Here is a 20,359-nt window from a genome sequence, read left to right on the forward strand (position 1 = left end):
AACTGTTCCCCTGATACTTTAAAATATATCTTCAACACATGAAACAGTTCTCTAATTTTTTTATTTCTTTATTTTATTGGTACACTTTAGGCATACAGTATGGTGACATTCATCATTGGGAATTTGAACCTGTACATGATATAGCTTGATTCTCCCCGGCCCGTTCACCTGCCTTCCATTCATTCCCTCACCCTTCCTGTTTACAAAGGTTTTATTTCCATTTTTTCCTTTTCTCATAGTTATTCCTTTCCCTTCTTTCCTTTTCCATATCCCTTCACTTTACCCTTCCCCTTTGGACCTTTTCTACCCAATTCACAGTATCTATTATATATTTTGATCCTTATTTACACTTTCAGTTTCTCATACCAGAGAAACTATTCAGTATTCATACGTGTGTCCTTTTTATTTCAATTAAGAATATGGCCTCAGTGTGAACCCTTTTAGCTATTAATGTCTCAAGTTTCTCATTCTTGATGGCTAAGCAACACTACATTTAATAAATAAACATCATCTTCATTATCAGTATGATGATACTCAAAAATCTAGGATGAGAGGTTGAATTTTACCCAACTATTCTCAAGAAAATGTTGTTTGTTTATAAAGAAGATGTTTATTTATAAAATGTAGTACTGCTGAGCCATTAATAATGAGAAACTTAGTAATGGCATTAATTTCAAACATCATCATGTTCCACCATCAGTGAGATAATTAAAGGAGCTGAAAACTGAGTCCCAAGAAATTAGGACACAGGCCAGAGTAAAACAGGATTAAAATAAAATGAATTTTAAAATTCAATGAAATGAATTGTTATGAAACGGAATAATCACTAAGTGTTTTGTGACAGAAAAGTGAATGTTTCCTTCAATAAAAGGAGTTAGCAGATTGAATTTGCAAGCATCTGGTAGTACAGATATTTGGGGAGCAATGATAACAGAAGTTGATGGGCAATTGGACTGTTTCCAAGTTTTAGCTATTATGTACTATGCATGGTGCACATATATTGCTGTGGTATAATTCTTTCAATTCTTTGGAAAGATACCCAGAAGGAGAATAGCAGGTAAAATTGGGCCTCTCATCCTAGATTTCTGAGTGTTCTCATACTGATTTCTACAATCATTGCACCCATCTATAGTCCTACCATCAGTGGAGAAGTGTTTCTTTCTCCCCACAACCCTGCCAACATTTATTATTGGTTGATTTCATGATAGCAGCCATTCTTTCTGGGTTGAGGTGGAATCTCAGCATTGTTTTTATTTGCATCTCTCGAATGAACAGTGACGTTGAACATTTTTCATATGTTTATTTGCTATTTCTCCTTTGTCTGAAAAATGTGTGTTCATTTCAATTGCCCATTCCTGGACTGGGTCTTTACATTGAGTAAATACATTTTTTTTTCTGTACTTTTTATATTGTAAATAGTAGACTTTTGTCTGAGGAAGAGCTGGTAAATTTATTTCTCCACGTTGTTGGTTGTCTGTTCAGTCTATTGGTGGTTTCTGTTACTGGGCAGAAGCTCTTTATAAGATGAGATCCCAGTTGTTTTTGAAACTTTGTGATATTTTATGTGCAATTAATTTTTTTTTTTTTGGTACCGGGGATTGATCTTGGGTCCTTGTGCTTGCAAGGCAGGCCACCGAACCACTGAGCTAAATCTCCGGCCCCTCGTGCAATTAAGCTTTTGTTCTTGACATTGTAAACCGTATTCCAGCGGGTTTATTGTTTGTGTTTTAATATTTAGATTTTTGATCCATTTCCGTTTTAGTTTAGTGCATGTGGAAAGATATATTGTACTTGTAATCTTTGTCAGGTCGAAACCCATATTCCCCACCACCATTTATTAAAGAGGTTATCTTTCCTCCAGGGAGGGTATTTGGCTCATTTGTCAAAGATGAGATGGCTTATGTCTGGAGTTGTTTCTGCATTGCTTAGTCCATTCAACTGATTCTCACTTCCGTTTCTTTTCCAGTAACACGCTGTTGTTATCACAGTAGTCTTGTATTGTGGTTTCAAGTTGGGGATCGTGATACCGTCTACTTTGTGTTTCCTGACTAGAATTGCTTTTTCTATCCTAGGTCTCTTCTGGATCCAAATGAATTTTGGGTTGAAGTTCTGTGAAGTATGCTGCTGGAATTGCGATTGGTATTGCAATGAATCTGTAGAGCTGTTTCGGAAGTGAGGCCATCATTACTACATTGATTCTTCTTACTTAGGAGCAAGGGATGTCTTAATTTTCTGATATCATCTTCAGTCTCTTTTTCCACAGTGCTGAGGTTTTCACAGTAGAGACCTTTTATTTATTTTTAGATTGATTCATAGGTATTTCATTTTTTGATGCTATTGTGAAGGGAGTTGTTTCTCCAGTTCCTGTCTCAGTAAGTCTGCTATTCATGTACAGGAAGGCTATTAGTTTTTGCGTGTTGACCTTGTATCCAGCTGCTCTAATAAATTTAGTTATTAATGTGGAAGACTATTGCTGGAGTTCTTGAGCTTTTCTACTTAGAGTATTATGTGGTCTGCAAATCATGACAGTTTAACTTCTTTCTTTCCTATCTTTATTCCTTTTATTTCTTTTCTTGTCTAATTGCTAGGTCTAATGTTTCCAGAATGCCATTAAACAGGAGTGGAGATAGTGGATACCCTTGCTTTGCTTCTGATTTCAGCATGAAGGATTTCAGTTTTGGTTATTTTGTACGATGTTGGCTGTTGGTTTTTCATAGATGGGTGTTATCAGCATGAGATAGAGATTGTCTTTTCCAGTTTTCCCTAGGGTTTTTTTTTTTTCCAGTCATGAATGCATGTGGGATATTGTTGAACACTTTTCCGGTATCTTTTCAGATGATCATGTTTTTGACCATAACTCTACTCATATAGTGTACTATATTTATTGATTCGCGTATGTTGATCCATCCCTGTATCCCTTGGATAAATCCCACTTGGTTGGGGTGTCTGATCTTCTTGATGATCTTATGCATTCTCTTTGCCAGTTATCTTATTGAGGATTTTTGCATGTTTGTTCATTAGGGAGTTTGGCCTATAGTTTCCTTTTTGGTTGGGTCTTTCTCTGTTTTGAGGGTCTAGGAGATGGTTGTTGCTGAGAATGAATTTGGGAGTATAGCTTCTCTTTTAATGTGGTTGAAGAGTTTAAATAATAGTGAAAGCAGTTCTTCTCTACATATCTTGTAGAATTTAGCAGTGAAGCCATCAGGAACTAGGCTTTTCTTTGTTGGCAATATTTTAATTATGTTTTCAATTTCATTGATTGCTATTGAGTTATTTAGAATTTTTAGGTCTCCTTCATTCAATGTTGGTTATTCATATGTCTAGAAATCTGTCCATTTTTTCTTTTTTCCCAAGTTTTTGGCATATAGGTTCTCAAAGTAGGTATTGATGATTGTCTAGATTTCTGCTTGGTGTGTTGTAATTTCACCCTTTTCATCCCCGGTTGCCTACTTTTGGGATTCTCCTGTTTTGGATAATGTTGCCTAAAGGTTTGTCAATTTTGTTTATTCTTTTGAAGAACTAAGTCTTTGCTTCATTGATGTTTTGTATGATTTTCTCAGTCTCCATTGCATTGATTTTTACTCTGATCTTTATGATTTCTTCCCTTGTATGAGCTTGGGGTTTGTCCTGATCTTTTTTTGTTTTTCCATAGAAGTTTGAGGTTCAACATTAAATTTCTTGTTTGCTGCTATTGTCTGGGGAGGCTTCTGGCTGGGGTCCTGCAATTTTACTTATTTACCATGGAAAAATAAGCTCAATTATTCCCCAATTTTGGGAACACTTGTAGAACTTGTCTTATGCTTTATAACTGGGCATTACAAAAGGTTCCTGGGGAATAATTAGACAGTGAATAGAGCTTGTTTTAATAGAAGCAATAAGAATACCTACCATTAGATCTCTGTTTCTATTTTGAGGATAATACACACTATGCCCATCAATAGTAGCTGTTAAAATTATTGCTTAAAGATAGTAATGTCAATTGCATGTACAATCACCATAGAACAAAAGTTGTTTTACGTGTTAAAAGTGGCCTAGTGTCATTTAAAAAACATTTATAGAGTGTTTAGCAAACAGAGCAGACAGATTAGCATTACCAAAGGAGAAGAATTGCTGTTTACTCACACAAATTCAATTTAATTCAGTGTATGCATGGCCATGGTGAAAGAGAAAATTAAGCAAATTCATAATTTATAAATGAATTGTGTGTGATTTCATTTGACAAAAATCAAGTCTGCAATGAGGTGAAGGACTGAAGTTGGGAGCAGTCTTAATTTTAGATAAAGTTGTGAGGAAATGTGACAGAGACATTAACATTTGAGCACAGATATGGAAGGAGGGGGCAGAGCACACGGACAATGAGAAGGCACTGCAGGTGAAAGGAATCTCATGCTAGAGGCTGGAGGTGGGAGTGTGTCTGCGTGGTGGGTGGAGCCAGTGGCCAGTGTGCTGCAGCAAGGTCAGCTGGGAGAGGGCCCTTGATGGTTCCTAGTGCCCTTGTCTCCTTTTGTGCTTCATATCGCATCTGTATTTCACTGTTCCATGCAGCATACATATTTGCTTTTTTAAATTTTAACAATTTCAATATAATTGGTTATTTTATATAACCCATAATAATTTATTTATTTATTGTTAATATATCTGTATCTATATATACACAATAGGTTATTATATATCCTATAAGAATTTATTTGTCTTTTGTTAGTACATGTTTGTAATATGCAATAGTTATACTATTCATGGAAATTAATACATGTACATAATACTTCTTGGGACAGGCTTTAGCCCATCTGCCTCACAAACACAAGGTCCTAAATTCAGTGCCCTCATCACTACCAAAATAAGACAAAACAAAAAAACAAAAAAAAGGAAACGTAGTACATCTTATTTTTCCCTCCCTTCCCCTGATCTCTCTCCCCACTTTCTACATCTCTTAATCCCCTTCCCATTGGAGAAACACCTTTTTCCTACTTCCCATTATCTGTATGTAATATATCTAATGTTCATGAGATTCAATGGTGATGATGTTACTGAAGACTCAGGAATTGACTTACTTTTAGGGAATACAGCAAATGATTAATTTAAATATGCATCCCCCTAATTATTAACTTCACATGTAGTATTCCTAGGTGCACATTTGAAAACGTGGAGATAGTGTATGTAACTTGTTTATCTCAATGACATTCAGCTGACAAACGTAAATAGTGCACATTATTGAAATAAATGCAATAGGGTGGAAAGCTACCATCTTTAATCCTTGGAGCAGATATTTGTTTGTTTGTACAGACTATAGTCTTTTGTTTTACAGTTCAATTTATTGATAGTGGTCAATGCGAAGGTGTGAGGGAAATTAGCAAAACAGAGAAATCATCTACTGAGCATACTAGATTTTAATTTGTGTGCCTGTATTTGACATGTTACTATACATTAGCAAAAATTGCCTTTCAAAGTTGATAATATTTGGAAAAATGCTAAATTCGACAAATGTTACCAAATGATTTGGCTTTCAGTCCATTAAGTGATCCTAAACTGACAGTTTTCCTGGGATGCTGACAGTCTGAAATATGAGAACGGTAGTAGATTATTTCCCCTAATTGGATATTACAGAAGCCATTCACCTTTATCAGCAACCTACAGAATACTTTGCTTTCATCATGCATTTTCATACATTTTCCCAGTCTTCTCAGAAAGAGCGTGATTCTGAAAAAATGAACCTTCAGCATGCACAGGGGAACCGTGATAAAAATTAACAAGAAAACATCAGCATCACTTTACACTGAAAACAATTTGGGCAAAGTTTTGAATTAAGGGTCATGGTAATGGCAATAATTTGTCTAGTCAATGATTCTCTTTCAATTCAAATGGCTTCTGTGAAATCTAAGCAAAGATTCCCCTCCCCAAACAAGCCTTCAATTTTCTCTTGAAGCTCTCAGAAACCCTGCCTCTCATTGTCCAGACCACCCCAAATCCTTGCTTCTTTCTTAGAGACAAACCAGTTGGAGTTGCACCTACCTTTGTGGAATTGGTGATTTCCAGCAGGTTGTAAATACAGCTCTGTATATTGCATCTTATTTTCTTGTTGCGTTTCATCAATTTTTACAGAATTGGCTATGAAAGGATTGGTTATCAGTGGTTAAGTTATACATTTCATTAAACAAAACAATTGTGATTATATATTTCAAAGAACAAAAATGATCTTATTATTTGGTTAGAAATATTCTTAAATATGTTTAAAAAATACTGAAGTAAAATATGGCCAAACAAATGACTTGATACTGATTGGTAGCAAAGAGAATAAATTCCTATGTAAGTAACTGGCCCTTTAAAATTATCCTCTACCTTAACTCTCTTCTTGGTATAAGACATCCACTCAATTTCTGCTTTTTATTTTGGGAACTGTCTGTGTTACCTGTAATATCCAGCTTAGATCATTAGTTTCTTTACGACCCTTTTAGCAAAAGAACACCTTTCTTTGGATATGCAATGCCCATATCACATCAGCACAGTTTCAGACTTTGCACAGGTGGAAATTTTCCTTCTAGTCTTGTGATGAGGAATCCTTTAGAGTTTTCAAAGGTACAGACAGCACACTGTGGCGAGGACTATAGATTCATCACCACTGCTCTATTGAGGACTTACCAAGGGAGAAGGATGTGCATAGTTTAAAATGTGAAAGAAGTAAATGACCTATGTAACAAGTAGTGTATGTGATCCTTCAATACTCGGGAAAATGGGAAGGGTAGGGGAAAGGTAATAAGAGAAAAGAAAAAATGTGAGAAAATGAAAAGATGGAAAAAAAAGTGCTTGTAAATGGGGAGGGGAGGAGGGCGTGAAGGGAGGGCAGGGACAGTGGAAAAAAGGAGAACCAAGACCTGTCATGTTAAAGGCAGAAGATCCCAATAATGAATATAATTGTACTGTATACCTAAAATGTACCAATAAATTCAATTAAAAAACAAAGAATATTTATGTTGCTTTTTAGATATTGAGTTATCCATGCTTGTACTGAAGGACAATTATGTCATTTAGAAGGACTAGTCCATCATGTAGTGACATTAAAGATTCTAAGACATTCATAGTAACAGTTCTCTAAGAGAAATTGTTAGCTATAAAATTGTCTAGTTTTGTTTTATTAAAGTAGGTTGCAATGTAATTTAGGTTCCCACAATTTCTGATTTATGTTTTGTGAGCAGGCTTTCATAGCCAAAGACTTTCCTTAGGGCAGCCTTCATCTCCTTGTTCCTCAGGCTATAAATGAGCGGATTGAGGAGAGGTGTTACCACGGAATAAAATAAGGTCACAGTTTTTTGCACTTCCACTGGGTGTGTTGATCCAGGGCTAACATACATCACCAGAATAGAGCCAAAAAAGAAAAACACCACAGCCAGATGAGAAGCACATGTGGAGAAAGCCTTGCTTTTGCTGGCTTTGGAGGGCATCCGCAGCACAGCCAGAATCACCAGTGCATAGGAACAAAGGATAAATAGAAAAGTACCAATCATGAAGACAGAGCTGAAAGTAGAGTAAATGAACTGGGTGGTGGTGTCCTCAGAACAGGACAGCATCATTATGGGGACAGGATCACATACAAAATGGTTAATGATATTTGGGCCACAGTAGGGTAACTGTGAAATGAAGACAACCGGCATTAGGAAAGTGGTGAACCCACTCAACCATCCGAAGACAACAAGGCCAGTGCAGAGCTGTCTGTTCATGATGCGTGGATAATGCAGAGGGCGGCAGATGGCAAGGAACCTGTCGAAGGCCAGGATGCAAAGGTAGAAGCCTTCGTCACACCCAAAGGAGAAGAAGAAGTAGAATTGTGCAAAACAGCTCACAAAGGAGATGGACTTGGTTGTGGAGAGGAAGTTAGCCAGCAAGTTAGGGACAGTTGTGGTGACATAGCATATTTCCACAAGTGAGAAGTTCCCCAAGAAGATGTACATAGGCGTGTGAAGGCGCCTGTCTCCCAGCACAGCACAGGCGATGGCTGTGTTCCCCATGAGAGTCAGAGTGTAGGCTGCTGAGAAGAGCCCAAAATAGAGGAGCTGCCTTTCTGGACTTGAGGGGAAGCCCAGGAGGATGAAGTGGGTGACAGAGTTTGTGTTTTTTTTCTCGGACACATTCATTGGCCTGGAAGAGATGAAGATGACATGAGTTATTAATTTAAGGTAGAGTAATGGTTTTTATAGGAAGCACCAAATTTTAAAAAAATTTCTTTTGGTAAAGTTATAAATGTGAGTTTTCTCCTTAAGGAACGAAGGATAAACTATGTCTGGAGAATATTATTTTATTTTAGTACAGTGCAAATAATATAAATTCAAAAAAATCACCATTGTTGCAGAGCAAGCATAAAGTGATGAACTGAAGTACAAACTTTGTAATTTTACTATGTTACTTTACCTGTACATGAATGTGTCCATATGTCTTTACCATAGATGGTCGAATGCACCCACATCAATCTAAGTTAAATTCTCCCTTTCAAGTTGGACCCTGCTTAGCTTCCAAGATCATAAACAATTATGTGCATTTAGAGTGGTATGGCCATAGATTAGTTAAATTCTTTTTAGAGTTGCATATAAGGCAATTACTGTAATTGTTTATACTGGTAATGAGATTAATGATATGTTACTCACATTAAAATATTCCGAAGGTTGGGTCTTATAGTGAAACAATGAATGGATCAATACGTATTCCTCTTGTGGCTTCTTATGGTATTGTACAGTGATTAAAAAATCTTTTTGAAGGCCTAGTTTTTTGATCATTGGTGTCATACCTGCCTCGCAATGCAAGGTCCTGAGTTTGAACCCAGGTACCAAAAAAAAGAATCCTTCTGGGCCTACAGCAGATGATTTTTTAAAAAATTGGGTATTGGGGATCAAAATCAGGTCCTTGCGTTTGCAAGGCAGGAGGTGGAATGACTGAGCTAAATAGATGATTTTTATAAGACCATACCCAGGGATTATTTAGCAAACCTGAAATGTTGTCTGTCTGGCCTGCTGGTTTTATGTCCACAGCGAAGGGAAGACATTTGAGTCTTGCACATCGAATTCTCTAGATGAAGATTTTGATTTATTTCTTGTAAAATGTGATGTACCACATGGGCCATCTAGTCTAAGGGAGTGAGTCTGCTCTGATTGGTTAGACTGCTTAATGTAGAGTATTTTGTTGCAACCACCCCTCCAGGAATACTGATATGTTTATTTATGTGTGTAGGCTCCATAGTGTTTTCTTTCAAACTCTGGACCTCATGTTTGCAAGGCAGGTGCAGTGCCACCGAGCTCAATGCTATACCCCTGTACTGTTTTCTTGATCAAAATTTTTGTATTTATTGTTTGCTTTGCTTTTGGTATATATTTTGCTGTCTTCTTTGCAGGCATTTGCCACTAAGACAATCTTGAAACATTGAATGTCTTGCCTCGCTCCTTTATGCCAACCCCTCACAATTTCTTGTTCCTGTAATGAGCTTTCATTTGTTTATTCCCTGAGGACCCTGTTCTTGGTTATCATATTTGATATCTAAGTGGAAGGACTGCTCCTGTATAGCCTTCCTTCCCTATCCATTGATTTTGGATTTACAGTTTTAAAAATGCAGAAAAAATATATTACAACAAAAGAGTTTCTATTAAATTACAGGGCCCTCTAAATCCCATTTCACTGTTCCCTAAAGGGTACAGTTTAACAACTATTTACATAGCATTTATACTCTGTTAGGCACTTCATGCAATCTAGAGATGATTTAAAATGTCTGGGGGAAGTGTGTAGATCATGAAGATACTATACTGTATTCTATAAGGGACTTGAGCATCTGTGGAGTTTGAACCCCCAAGTTATTCTGGAGCCAATCCTTCATGGATGCTGAGGAGCAGCTGTGTCTCATTGCTGATTGAGCTGTACAGATGTGAAGTCTGAACGTAGCCTGGTGGTTCTCTTTCCCTGTCAATCGCATTTCAGGTGGCAACATTTGACAGATACCATAATTGCTCATATGATCAGAAGTATTTTAGTATTTGTGACTGTTTTTGTTCCTGTAGATACAGATTCTCTCTTGACCTGTTGTGTTTGCTAGTCAGGTTGAAACAAAACACTTTTTATTCTGAATGACTGCAGAGTTTTCTCTCAACGGAGGCTGTTGTACAGTATCTGATAAAGAATATATGTTATTTCTTCTGAAGACAGTAAGCTATGATGCAAGGGCACCTTGGCCCTTTCTAAACACTAGAAATGAAACCCAGAGCACCTTTAATGTGAAAACTTGTAAATCTTACAAAACATGTATAAGCAGAGACAAAGCAGAAGGACATTAATGTTAGTGTAAGAGGCAACTGTTATCATTGCCCAAAATATCTTTACTGTCAGATGCTTATAAATTTATTCTGCTACCTCCTTTTATTGAAGGAAACATTCTCTTATCTGCCACAGAACGCTTAGTGATTATTCGACAGTTCATTTGATTGAACTTTAAAATTCACTTTATTTTTGTCCTTTTATACACTGGCCTGTGTCCTAAATTCTTAAGACTCAGTTTTCAGACACTTTAATTATTTTAATGACAGTGGAACATGATGATGATGTGTGAAATCAATGACATTACTCACCCTGCTTGAGTCTTCTGCACAGTATTTCTTGGGGATACACAGAGTCACAATCCAAAGGAGATCCTAAATGCAATAACAAAACTACATTGGTGCAAAGTGGGTTGTGTCATATAGAGAAAGGTGATTTCAAATAAAGCTAAAGCATGTTTAACTAGGAAAACTGCTATGAATTTGTAGGTTGAAGGAATAAAATATTAGAATGGAAGCAGACTTTCAAAGTTTTTTCTATTACACAAGCAACAAAATTAATGCAATACTGATAAGATATCTGTCTCCAGAAATTTATCATTTAAGCGTTTTCATTGCAAATGCCCATGCTTCTTTGCAAACAATATCCATTAATATTTTTAAAGGCTAAGGGAAGTAGATAAATGTATTTCCAAAGGCTTGGTGAAACAAAAAGAAAATATTTGTAAGCTTATGCCTGCATTTTATTTTAATCAAACATTCATACTTTCAGAATAGAAGGAAATCACTTGATAGTAAATTCAAGCAACATAATACTACAATATGGTAGATAAGGCAGGGGATTTAGCTCATTGGTGCCACTGCCTGCCTCACAAGTGCAAGGTCCCAAGTTCGATCCCCACTCACCCATCCCAGAAATAAAATAAAATAAAAAAATATAAAAAATAATGCAGTATATAAAAAGTTAACTCACGTCCTTGTAATGTGGTGGACAGAACTCTATGAGCAGGAAATAAAATATTACCCTATAGTTTGAAAAGCATTTGAAGGACTTCTGAGCATTTGGATGATCCAGCTTGTCACGTGCCATGAGTTTCAAAGAGTGACCATCAAACATTTTATTTCCTCTTCAGCTGTGAAACTCCTATTTATAGGAAAGACAAGTGCAGATGAGAGTATGGTTTGTGTTTATGCACTTGCGTCATGGCCCTTTGAGATTTGAGAACCCTTCCCCTGATACTTTAGAATATATCTTCAACACATGAAACAGTTTTCTTTTTTTATTTCTTTATTTTATTGGTACACTTTAGGCATACAGTATGGTGACATTCATCATTGGGAATTTGAACCTGTACATGATATAGCTTGATTCTCCCCGGCCCGTTCACCTGCCTTCCATTCATTCCCTCACCCTTCCTGTTTACAAAGATTTTATTTCCATTTTTTCCTTTTCTCATAGTTATTCCTTTCCCTTCTTTCCTTTTCCATATCCCTTCACTTTCCCCTTCCCCTTTGGACCTTTTCTACCCAATTCACATTATCTATTATATATTTTGATCCTTATTTACACTTTCAGTTTCTCATACCAGAGAAACTATTCAGTATTCATACGTGTGTCCTTTTTATTTCAATTAAGAATATGGCCTCAATGTGCACCCTTTTAGCTATTAATGTCTCAAGTTTCTCATTCTTTTCTTTTAAGACTTCTTTTTTTTTTTTTTTTTCTCGTGCTGGGGATCGAACTCAGGTCCTTCTGCTTGTGAACAGGGCACCGAACCTCTGAGCTAAATCCCCAGCCCCTCAAGTTTCTCATTCTTAATGGCTAAGCGATACTACCTTTTGTAAATAAACATCTTTTTTATCAGTATGACGATACTCAAAAATCTAGGATGAGAGGTTGAATTTTACCCAACTATTCTCAAGAAAATGTTGTTTGTTTATAAAGAAGATGTTTATTTATAAAATGTAGTACTGCTGAGCCATCAATAATGAGAAACTTAGTAATGCCATTGATTTCAAACATCATCATGTTCCACCGTCAGTGAGATAATTAAAGTAGCTGAAAACTGAGTCCCAAGAAATTAGGACACAGGCCAGAGTAAAGCAAGACTAAAATAAAATGAATTTTAAAATTCAATTAAATGAATTGTTATGAAACAGAATAATCACTAAGTGTTTTGTGACAGAAAAGTGAATGTTTCCTTCAGTAAAAGGAGATAGCAGAATGAATTTGTAAGCATCTGGTAGTACAGATATTTTGGGAGCAATGATAACAGAAGTTGATGGGCAATTGGACTGTTTCCAAGTTTTAGCTATTATGTACTATGCATGGTGCACATATATTGCTGTGGTATAATTCTTTCAATTCTTTTGGAAAGATACCCAGAAGGAGAATAGCAGGTAAAATTGGGCCTCTCATCCTAGATTTCTGAGTGTTCTCATACTGATTTCTACAATCATTGCACCCATCTATAGTCCTACCATCAGTGGAGAAGTGTTTCTTTCTCCCCACAACCCTGCCAGCTTTTATTATTGCTTAATTTCATGATAGCAGCCATTGTTTCTGGGGTGAGGTGGAATCTCAGCATTGTTTTTACTGCATCTCTTGAATGAACAGTGACATTGAACAGTTTTCATATGTTTATTTGCTGTTTCTCCTTTGAGAAATGTGTGTTCATTTCAATTTCCCATTCCTTGACTGGGTCTTTACATTGAGGAAATACAATTTTTTTTTTGCTTTTTATATATTGTAGACAGCATACCTTTGCCTGTGGAAGAGCTGGTAAAATTATTTCCCCACATTGTTGGTCGTCTGTTCAGTCTATTGGTGTTTTCTCTTACTGGGCAGAAGCTTTTTATAAGTTGACATCCCAGTTGTTGAATCTTTGTGCTAGTTCATCTGCAACTATGTTTTTGTTCCTGAAATCTTAAACCCTATTCCACTGCGTTTATTGTTTGTGTTTTAATATTTAGATTTTTGATGCATTTCCATTTTAGTTTAGTGCACATGGAAAGATATAGGTGTACTTGTAATCTTTGTCAAGTCGAAACCCATATATCCCAGCATTATTTATTAAAGTGGTTATCTTTTCTCCAGGGAGGGTATTTGGCTCGTTTGTCAAAGATGAGATGGCTTATGTCTGGAGTTGTTTCTGCATTGCTTAGTCCATTCAACTGATTCTCACTTCCATTTCTTTTCCAGTACCATGCTGTTGTTATCACTGTAGCCCTGTATTGTGGTTTCAAGTTGGGGATCGTGATACCCTCTACTTTGTGTTTCCTGCCTAGAATTACTTTTTCTATCCTAGGTGTCTTCTGGATCCAAATGAATTTTGGATTGAAGTTCTGTGAAGTATGCTGCTGGAATTGCGATTGGTATTGCATTGAATCTATAGAGCTGTTTTGAAAGTGTGGCCATCATTACTATATTGATTCTTCTTACCCAGGAGCAGGGGATGTCTTAACTTTCTGATATCATTTTCAGTCTCTTTTTACACATTGCTGAGGTTTTCAAAATAGAGACCTTTTATTTATTTTTAGATTGATTCATAGGTATTTCATTTTTTGATGCTATTGTGAAAGGAGTTGTTTTTCCAGTTCCTGTGTCAGTACGTCTGCTATTCGTGTACAGGAAGGCTATTAGTTTTTGCGTGTTGACCTTGTATCCAGCTACTCTAATAAATTTAATTATTATGTGTGGAATAATTTTGCTGGAGTTCTTGAGCTTTTCTACTTAGAGTATTATGTGGTCTGCAAATCATGACAGTTTAACTTCTTTCTTTCCTATCTTTATTCCTTTTATTTCTTTTTTTTTCTAATTGCTGTGTCTAATGTTTAAAGAATGACATTAAACAGGAGTGGTGATAGTGGGTAAACTTGATTTGTTTTTGAAGGATTTCAGTTTTGATTATTTTGTACGATGTTGGCTGTTGGTTTTTCATAGATGGGTTTTATCAGCATGAGATAGAGATTGTCTATTCCAGTTTTTCCTAAGGTTTTTTTTTTCATCATGAATGGGTGTGGGATATTGTTAAACACTTTTCCTGTATCTTTTCAGATGATCATAATGTTTGGACCGTAACTCTGCTTATGTAGTGTACTACCTTTATTGGTTTGCGTATGTTGAATCATCCTTGTATCCGTGGGATAAATCCCACTTGGTTGGGGTGTCTGATCTTCTTGATGATCTTATGAATTCTGTTTGGCAGTTATCTTATTGAGGATTTTTGCATGTTTGTTCATTAGAGAGTTTGGCCTATAGTTTTCTTTTTTGGTTGGGTCTTTCTCTGTTTTGAGGGTCAAGGTGATGGTTGTTGCTGAGAATGAATTTGGGAGTATTGCTTCTTTTTCAATGTGGTTGAAGTGTTTAAACAATAGTGACAATAGTTCTTCTCTACATATCTTGTAGAATTTAGCAGTGAAGCCATCAGGAACTAGGCAAGATTTTAATTATGTTCTCAATTGCATTGATTGCTATTGAGTTATTTAGAATTTTTAGGTCTCCTTCATTCAACGTTGGTCATTCATATGTCGAGAAATCTGTCCATTTCTTCTTTTTCCCAACTTTTTGGCATATAGGTTCTCAAAGTACGTATTGATGATCTTCTAGATATCTGCCTGGTCTGTTGTAATTTCACCCTTTTCATCCCCAGTTGCCTACTTTTGGGATTCTCCTGTTTTGGATAATGCTGCCTAAAGGTTTGTCAATTTTGTTTATCGCTTTGAAGAACTAAGTCTTTGCTTCATTGATGTTTTGTATGATTTTCTCAGTCTCCATTGCATTGATTTCTACTCTGATCTTTATGATTTCTTCCCTTTATGAGCTTGGGGTTTGTTCTGCTCTTTTTTTTGTTTCCGTAGAAGTTTGAGGTTCAACATTAGATTTCTTGTTTGCTGCTATTGTCTGGGTGGGCTTCTGGCTGAGTTCTGTACTGCCCAACTGCTGATATTTCAGTGGGCTTCTGGCTGGGGTCTGTGATCATTTACCATTGGTGTCCAGGCAAGCCTGTGGCTGGGGCTTATGCACCTGTGCAGGTGTTTTCCAGCTGGGTCTTTGCCTGGGGCCTGTGTGTCCAAGCTACTGATAATCTGGATGAGGCCCTACCTGGGTCCTATGCACTGATGCTGCAACTGTCTGGGGAGGATTCTGGCTGGGGTCCTGTAATTTTAGTTATTTACAATAGAATAATAAGGTCAATTATTCCCCAAGTAATGGAACACTTGTAGAGCTTGTCTTATGCTTTATAACTGGGCATTACCACAGTTTCCTGGGGAATAATTAGACAGTGAATACAGCTTGTTTTAGTAGAAGCAATAAGAATATCTACCATTAGAACTCTGTTTCTATTTTGAGGAGAATACATACTTTGCCCATCAATATGGCTGTTAAATTGTTGCTTAAAGATAATAATGTCAATTGCATGCACAATCTCCATAGAAAAAAAGTTGTTTTAAGTGCTAAAAGTGGCCCAGTGTCATTTAAAAAAATATTTATGCAATTTTTAACAGACACAGTCTTCAGGTTAGGATAACTGAAGGAGAAGAATTGCTGTTTACATACACAAATTCAATTTAATTTAGGGTTTGCATGGCCATGGTGAAACAAAAATTAAGCCAATTAATAGCTCAATAAATGGATTGAATATATTTTCATTTGCGAAATATCAAGTCTGCAAGTCTGCAATGAGGTGAAGGACTGAAGCTGGGAGCAGTCTTTTACGTTTAGATAAAGATGTGAGAAAATCTGACAGAGACATTAACATTTGAGCACAGATATGGAAGGAGGGGGCAGAGCACCCGGATATGGAGAAGGCACTGCAGGGGAAAGGAAGCTCACGCTGGAGGGTGGAGGGAGGAGTGTGTCTGCGTGGTGGGTGGAGCCAGAAGGCCAGTGTGCCGCAGCAATGTCGGCTGGGAGAGGGCCCTTCTTGGTGTCCAGTGCCTCTGTCTTCTTTTATACTGCATATAACATCTGTATATCATTGCACTATGCAGCACATATGTTTGGTTTTATCAGTTTTAAAATAATTGATTATCACATATAATTGGTTAGTATAAAACCCATAATATTTTATTGATTTATTGTGAATGTATTTGTAACTATGTACAATAGGTTATTATATAATCTGTAAGAACTTATTTATCTTTTATTAGCACATGTTTGCAATATATCATGTTTATACTAATCATGGGAATTAGTATATGTACATAATATATCTTGGGCCAGTGATTTAGCCTATTGGCCTCACAAACACAAGGTCCTAAATTCAATACCCTCATTGGTACTGAAAAAAAAAAGCAAATGTAATACATTTTAATTCTTTTCTCCCTGCCTTCCCCTCCCATCTCTTTCCACTTTCTCCATCTCTTAATCTCCTTCCCATTTGAGAAACCCCATTTTCCTATTTCCCATTACCTATATGAAATATATCTAATGTTCATGAGATTCAACGGTGATGATGTTACTGAAGACTCAGGAATTGACTTACTTTTAGAAATACAGCAAATGATTTATTTAAATATGCATCCCCCTTCTTATTAACTTAACATGTACTATTCCTAGGTACACATTTGAAAATGTGGTGATAGTGTATGTAACTTGTTTATCTCAATGACAATCAGTTGACAAAGGTAAATAGTGCACATTACTGAAATAAATGCAATAGGGTGGAAAGCTACCATCTTTAAGCCTTGGAGCAGATATTTGTTTGGTTTGTACAGAAGACATTCTTTTATTTTATGGTGCAATTTACTGATAGTGGTCAATGGGAAGGTGTGTGGAAATTTAGCAGAGCAATAAATCATCTACTGAGCATACTAGATTTTAATTTATGTCCCGGCATTTGACATCTTAGTGTACATTAGCAAAAAACTATATTTCAAAATTGACAATATTTGGAAAAGTCCTAAATTTGACCAATGTTACCAAATAATTTGGATTTCAGTCCATTAAGTGATCCTAAGCTGACAGTTTTCCTGGGATGCTGACAGTCTGAAATATGAGAACGGTAGTAGATTATTTCTTCTAACTAGGATGTTGCAGAAACCATTCACCTTTATAAGCATTCTACAGAATACTTTGCTTTCATCATATATTTTCATAGTTTTCCCCAGTCTTCTCAGCAAGAGCATGATTCTGAATAAATGAACCTTCAGCATGTACAGGGGAGGCATCATTAAAATTATCAAGAAAACATCAGCATCATCTTACAATGAAAATATTTTGGGTGAAGTTTTGAATTAAGGGTCATGGTAATGGCAATAATTTGTCCAGCCTGTGATTCTCTTTCAATTCCCATAGCTTTTTTGAAATCTAAGCAAAGATTTCCATCCCCAAACAAGCCTTCAATTTTCTCATGAAGCTCTCAGAAACCCTGCTGCCTCTCATTGTCCAGACCACCCAAATCCTTGCTTCTTTCTTAGAGACAAACCAGTTGGAGTTGCACCTACCTTTGTGGAATTGGTGACTTCCAGATGGGTGAAAATATGGCTCTGTATATTGCATCTTATTTTATTGTTGTGTTTCATCAAATTTTGCAAAATTGTCTATGAAAGGATTGGTTATCAGTGGTTAAGGTAGACATTTCATTAAATAAAACAATTGTGATTATATAATGCTAAGAACAAAAGATCTTAATATTTAGTTAGAAAAATTCTTAAATATGTTTTAAAAATACTGAAGTAAGATATGGTCCCCAAACAAATCGCTTGACACTGATTAGTAGCTAAAAGCATACATTAATGTGTTGTAACTGTCCCTTACGATGCTCATCTTCCTTAACTCTATTCTGGGTATAAGACATCCACTCAGTTTGTGCTTTTTATTTTGGGTACTGTCTGTGTTATATTTAATATCCAGCTTAGATTATTAGTTCATTTCTTTACAACCCTTTTAGAAAAAGAATGCCTTTCTTTGGAGATGGAATGCCTGTATCACTTCAGCACTGTTTCAGACTTTGCATATGTGGAATTTTTCCTTCTAGTCCAATGATGAGGAATCCTTTAGAGTTTTCAAAGGTACAGACAGTGCATTGTGGCAAGTGCAATAAATTCATTATCACTGCTCTATTGAGGACTTACCAAGGGAGAAGGTTGTGTGTAGTTTAAAACTTGAAAAAAGCAAATGACCTATCGATCAACTACTGTATGTCATCTTTCAATTTTCAGGTACAAAGAATATTTGCTTTTATGTTGCTTTTTAGATATTGAGTCATGAATTTACTGAAAGATAGTTATGTTATTTAGAAGGACTAGTCCATTCTTTGGTGACATTAAAGATTCTATGGCTTTCATGGTGACAGTTCTCTACAAGAAATTGTTAACCACAAATTTTTCTGGTTTTGTTTTATTAGAGTAGGTTGTAATGTAACTTAGCTTCTCATGATTTCTGATTTATGTTTTGTAAACAGGTTTTCATAGCCAAAGACTTTCCTTAGGGCAGCCTTCATCTCCTTGTTCCTTAGGCTATAAATGAGAGGATTGAGCAGGGGTGTTACCACGGAATATAGTAAAGACACATGTTTTTGCACTTCCACTGGGTGTGTTGATCCAGGGCTAACATACATCACTGTCACAGAGCCAAAAAACAGAAAGACCACAATTAGATGAGAAGCACAAGTGGAGAAAGCCTTGCTTTTGCTGGCTTTGGAGGGCATCCGCAGCACAGCCAGAATCACCAGTGCGTAGGAACAAAGGATAAATAGAAAAGTACCAATCATGAAGACAGAGCTGAAAGTAGAGTAAATGAACTGGGTGGTGGTGTCCTCAGAACAGGACAGCATCATTATGGGGACAGGATCACATACAAAATGATTAATGATATTTGGGCCACAGTAGGGTAACTGTGAAATGAAAACAACGGGAGTTATGAAAATGATCAACCCACAGGACCATCCGAAGACAACAAGGTCAGTGCAGAGCTGTCTGGTCATGATGCGTGGATAATGCAGAGGGCGGCAGATGGCAAGGTACCTGTCAAAGGCAAGGATGCTAAGTAAGATGCCTTCATCACACCCAAAGGAGAAGAAGAAGTAGAATTGTGCAAAACAGCTCACAAAGGAGATAGATTTTGTTGTGGAGAGGAAGTTAGCCAGCAAGTTGGGTACAGTTGTGGTGACATAGCATATTTCCACAAGAGAGAAATTCCCCAGGAAGATGTACATGGGCGTGTGAAGGTGCCTGTCTCCCAGCACAGCACAGGCGATGGCTGTGTTCCCCATGAGAGTCAGAGTGTAGGCTGCTGAGAAGAGCCCAAAATAGAGGAGCTGCCTTTCTGGACTTGCGGGGAAGCCTAGGAGGATGAAGTGGGTAACAGAGTTTTCTTTCTTGGACACATTCATTTGTCTGGAGGACAGAAGATGATACCATTTATTCCATTTAATGTATAGTGTTTATTTTAAAAAACAAAATTAGCAGAATATCATCTTGCTAATGATAGAAGTAATGACATCTCTTTATGAAATAACAAGATTTTGCAGTCCTCATATCACCTTCCCCAAGATTGTGATTTTATTTTAATTAGATAAAATAATAAGAGAAATAAAAGATATTCATGGCAAATATTCAGCATACATGTTTATATTTTTAACTTCACAATATTTTTTATTTTCATTTTTTGACAGTGTCTCTGTTTGTAATTCTGGCTGACCCTGAAGTCACTATGTAGCCCAGGATCCCTGAAACTTGCAGCAGTCCTCTTATTTCAGCCTCACAGGTGCTTGGATTGTAGCTGTGATGGTTATAGGTGTGATTATCAGCCAGCACAACAGCTCACCTTCGCGATTTTGATATTTCACTTTTTGTCCATTTGTGTCTGTGGCCATGTGTTTAATGCAGAGTGTACTATGGATACATGCAAATCAATGCCTGTGAATTTCTTCTTATAGGATCATATAACTATAATTTTTACATTAAAATATTGATGACACCAAATACAATGCTACTCATATTCAGTTATTTCTTTGAGTCCTGCTTCAGTGTGATACAGTGACAGGCATAGGAAACATTCCCTTTTTTGCCTTGTCATGGCCATGTACCCTGATGGTAGAAAGGACTTGTTGGCCCCAGTATTTATATTT

The 20,359-nt window shown here is 36.6% G+C and overlaps 2 protein-coding genes across 2 annotated transcripts; both read right to left on the minus strand.

Moving 5' to 3' along the window:
* Positions 1-7,151: 7,151 nt before the first annotated feature.
* Positions 7,152-8,126, minus strand: LOC104850449 (olfactory receptor 11G2). Its single transcript, XM_010607430.1, has one exon. It carries the CDS (start codon positions 8,124-8,126, stop codon positions 7,152-7,154), a length of 975 nt encoding a protein of 324 aa, XP_010605732.1.
* A 10,526-nt stretch (positions 8,127-18,652) lies between these two features.
* On the minus strand, positions 18,653-19,621 carry LOC104850448 (olfactory receptor 11G2). The gene has a single exon (XM_010607428.1). It carries the CDS (start codon positions 19,619-19,621, stop codon positions 18,653-18,655), a length of 969 nt encoding a protein of 322 aa, XP_010605730.1.
* Positions 19,622-20,359: the final 738 nt, after the last annotated feature.

Source organism: Fukomys damarensis, unplaced genomic scaffold (assembly GCF_012274545.1).
Source record: "Fukomys damarensis isolate Sample0158 unplaced genomic scaffold, DMR_v1.0_HiC HiC_scaffold_17, whole genome shotgun sequence".
Lineage (NCBI taxonomy): Eukaryota > Metazoa > Chordata > Mammalia > Rodentia > Bathyergidae > Fukomys > Fukomys damarensis.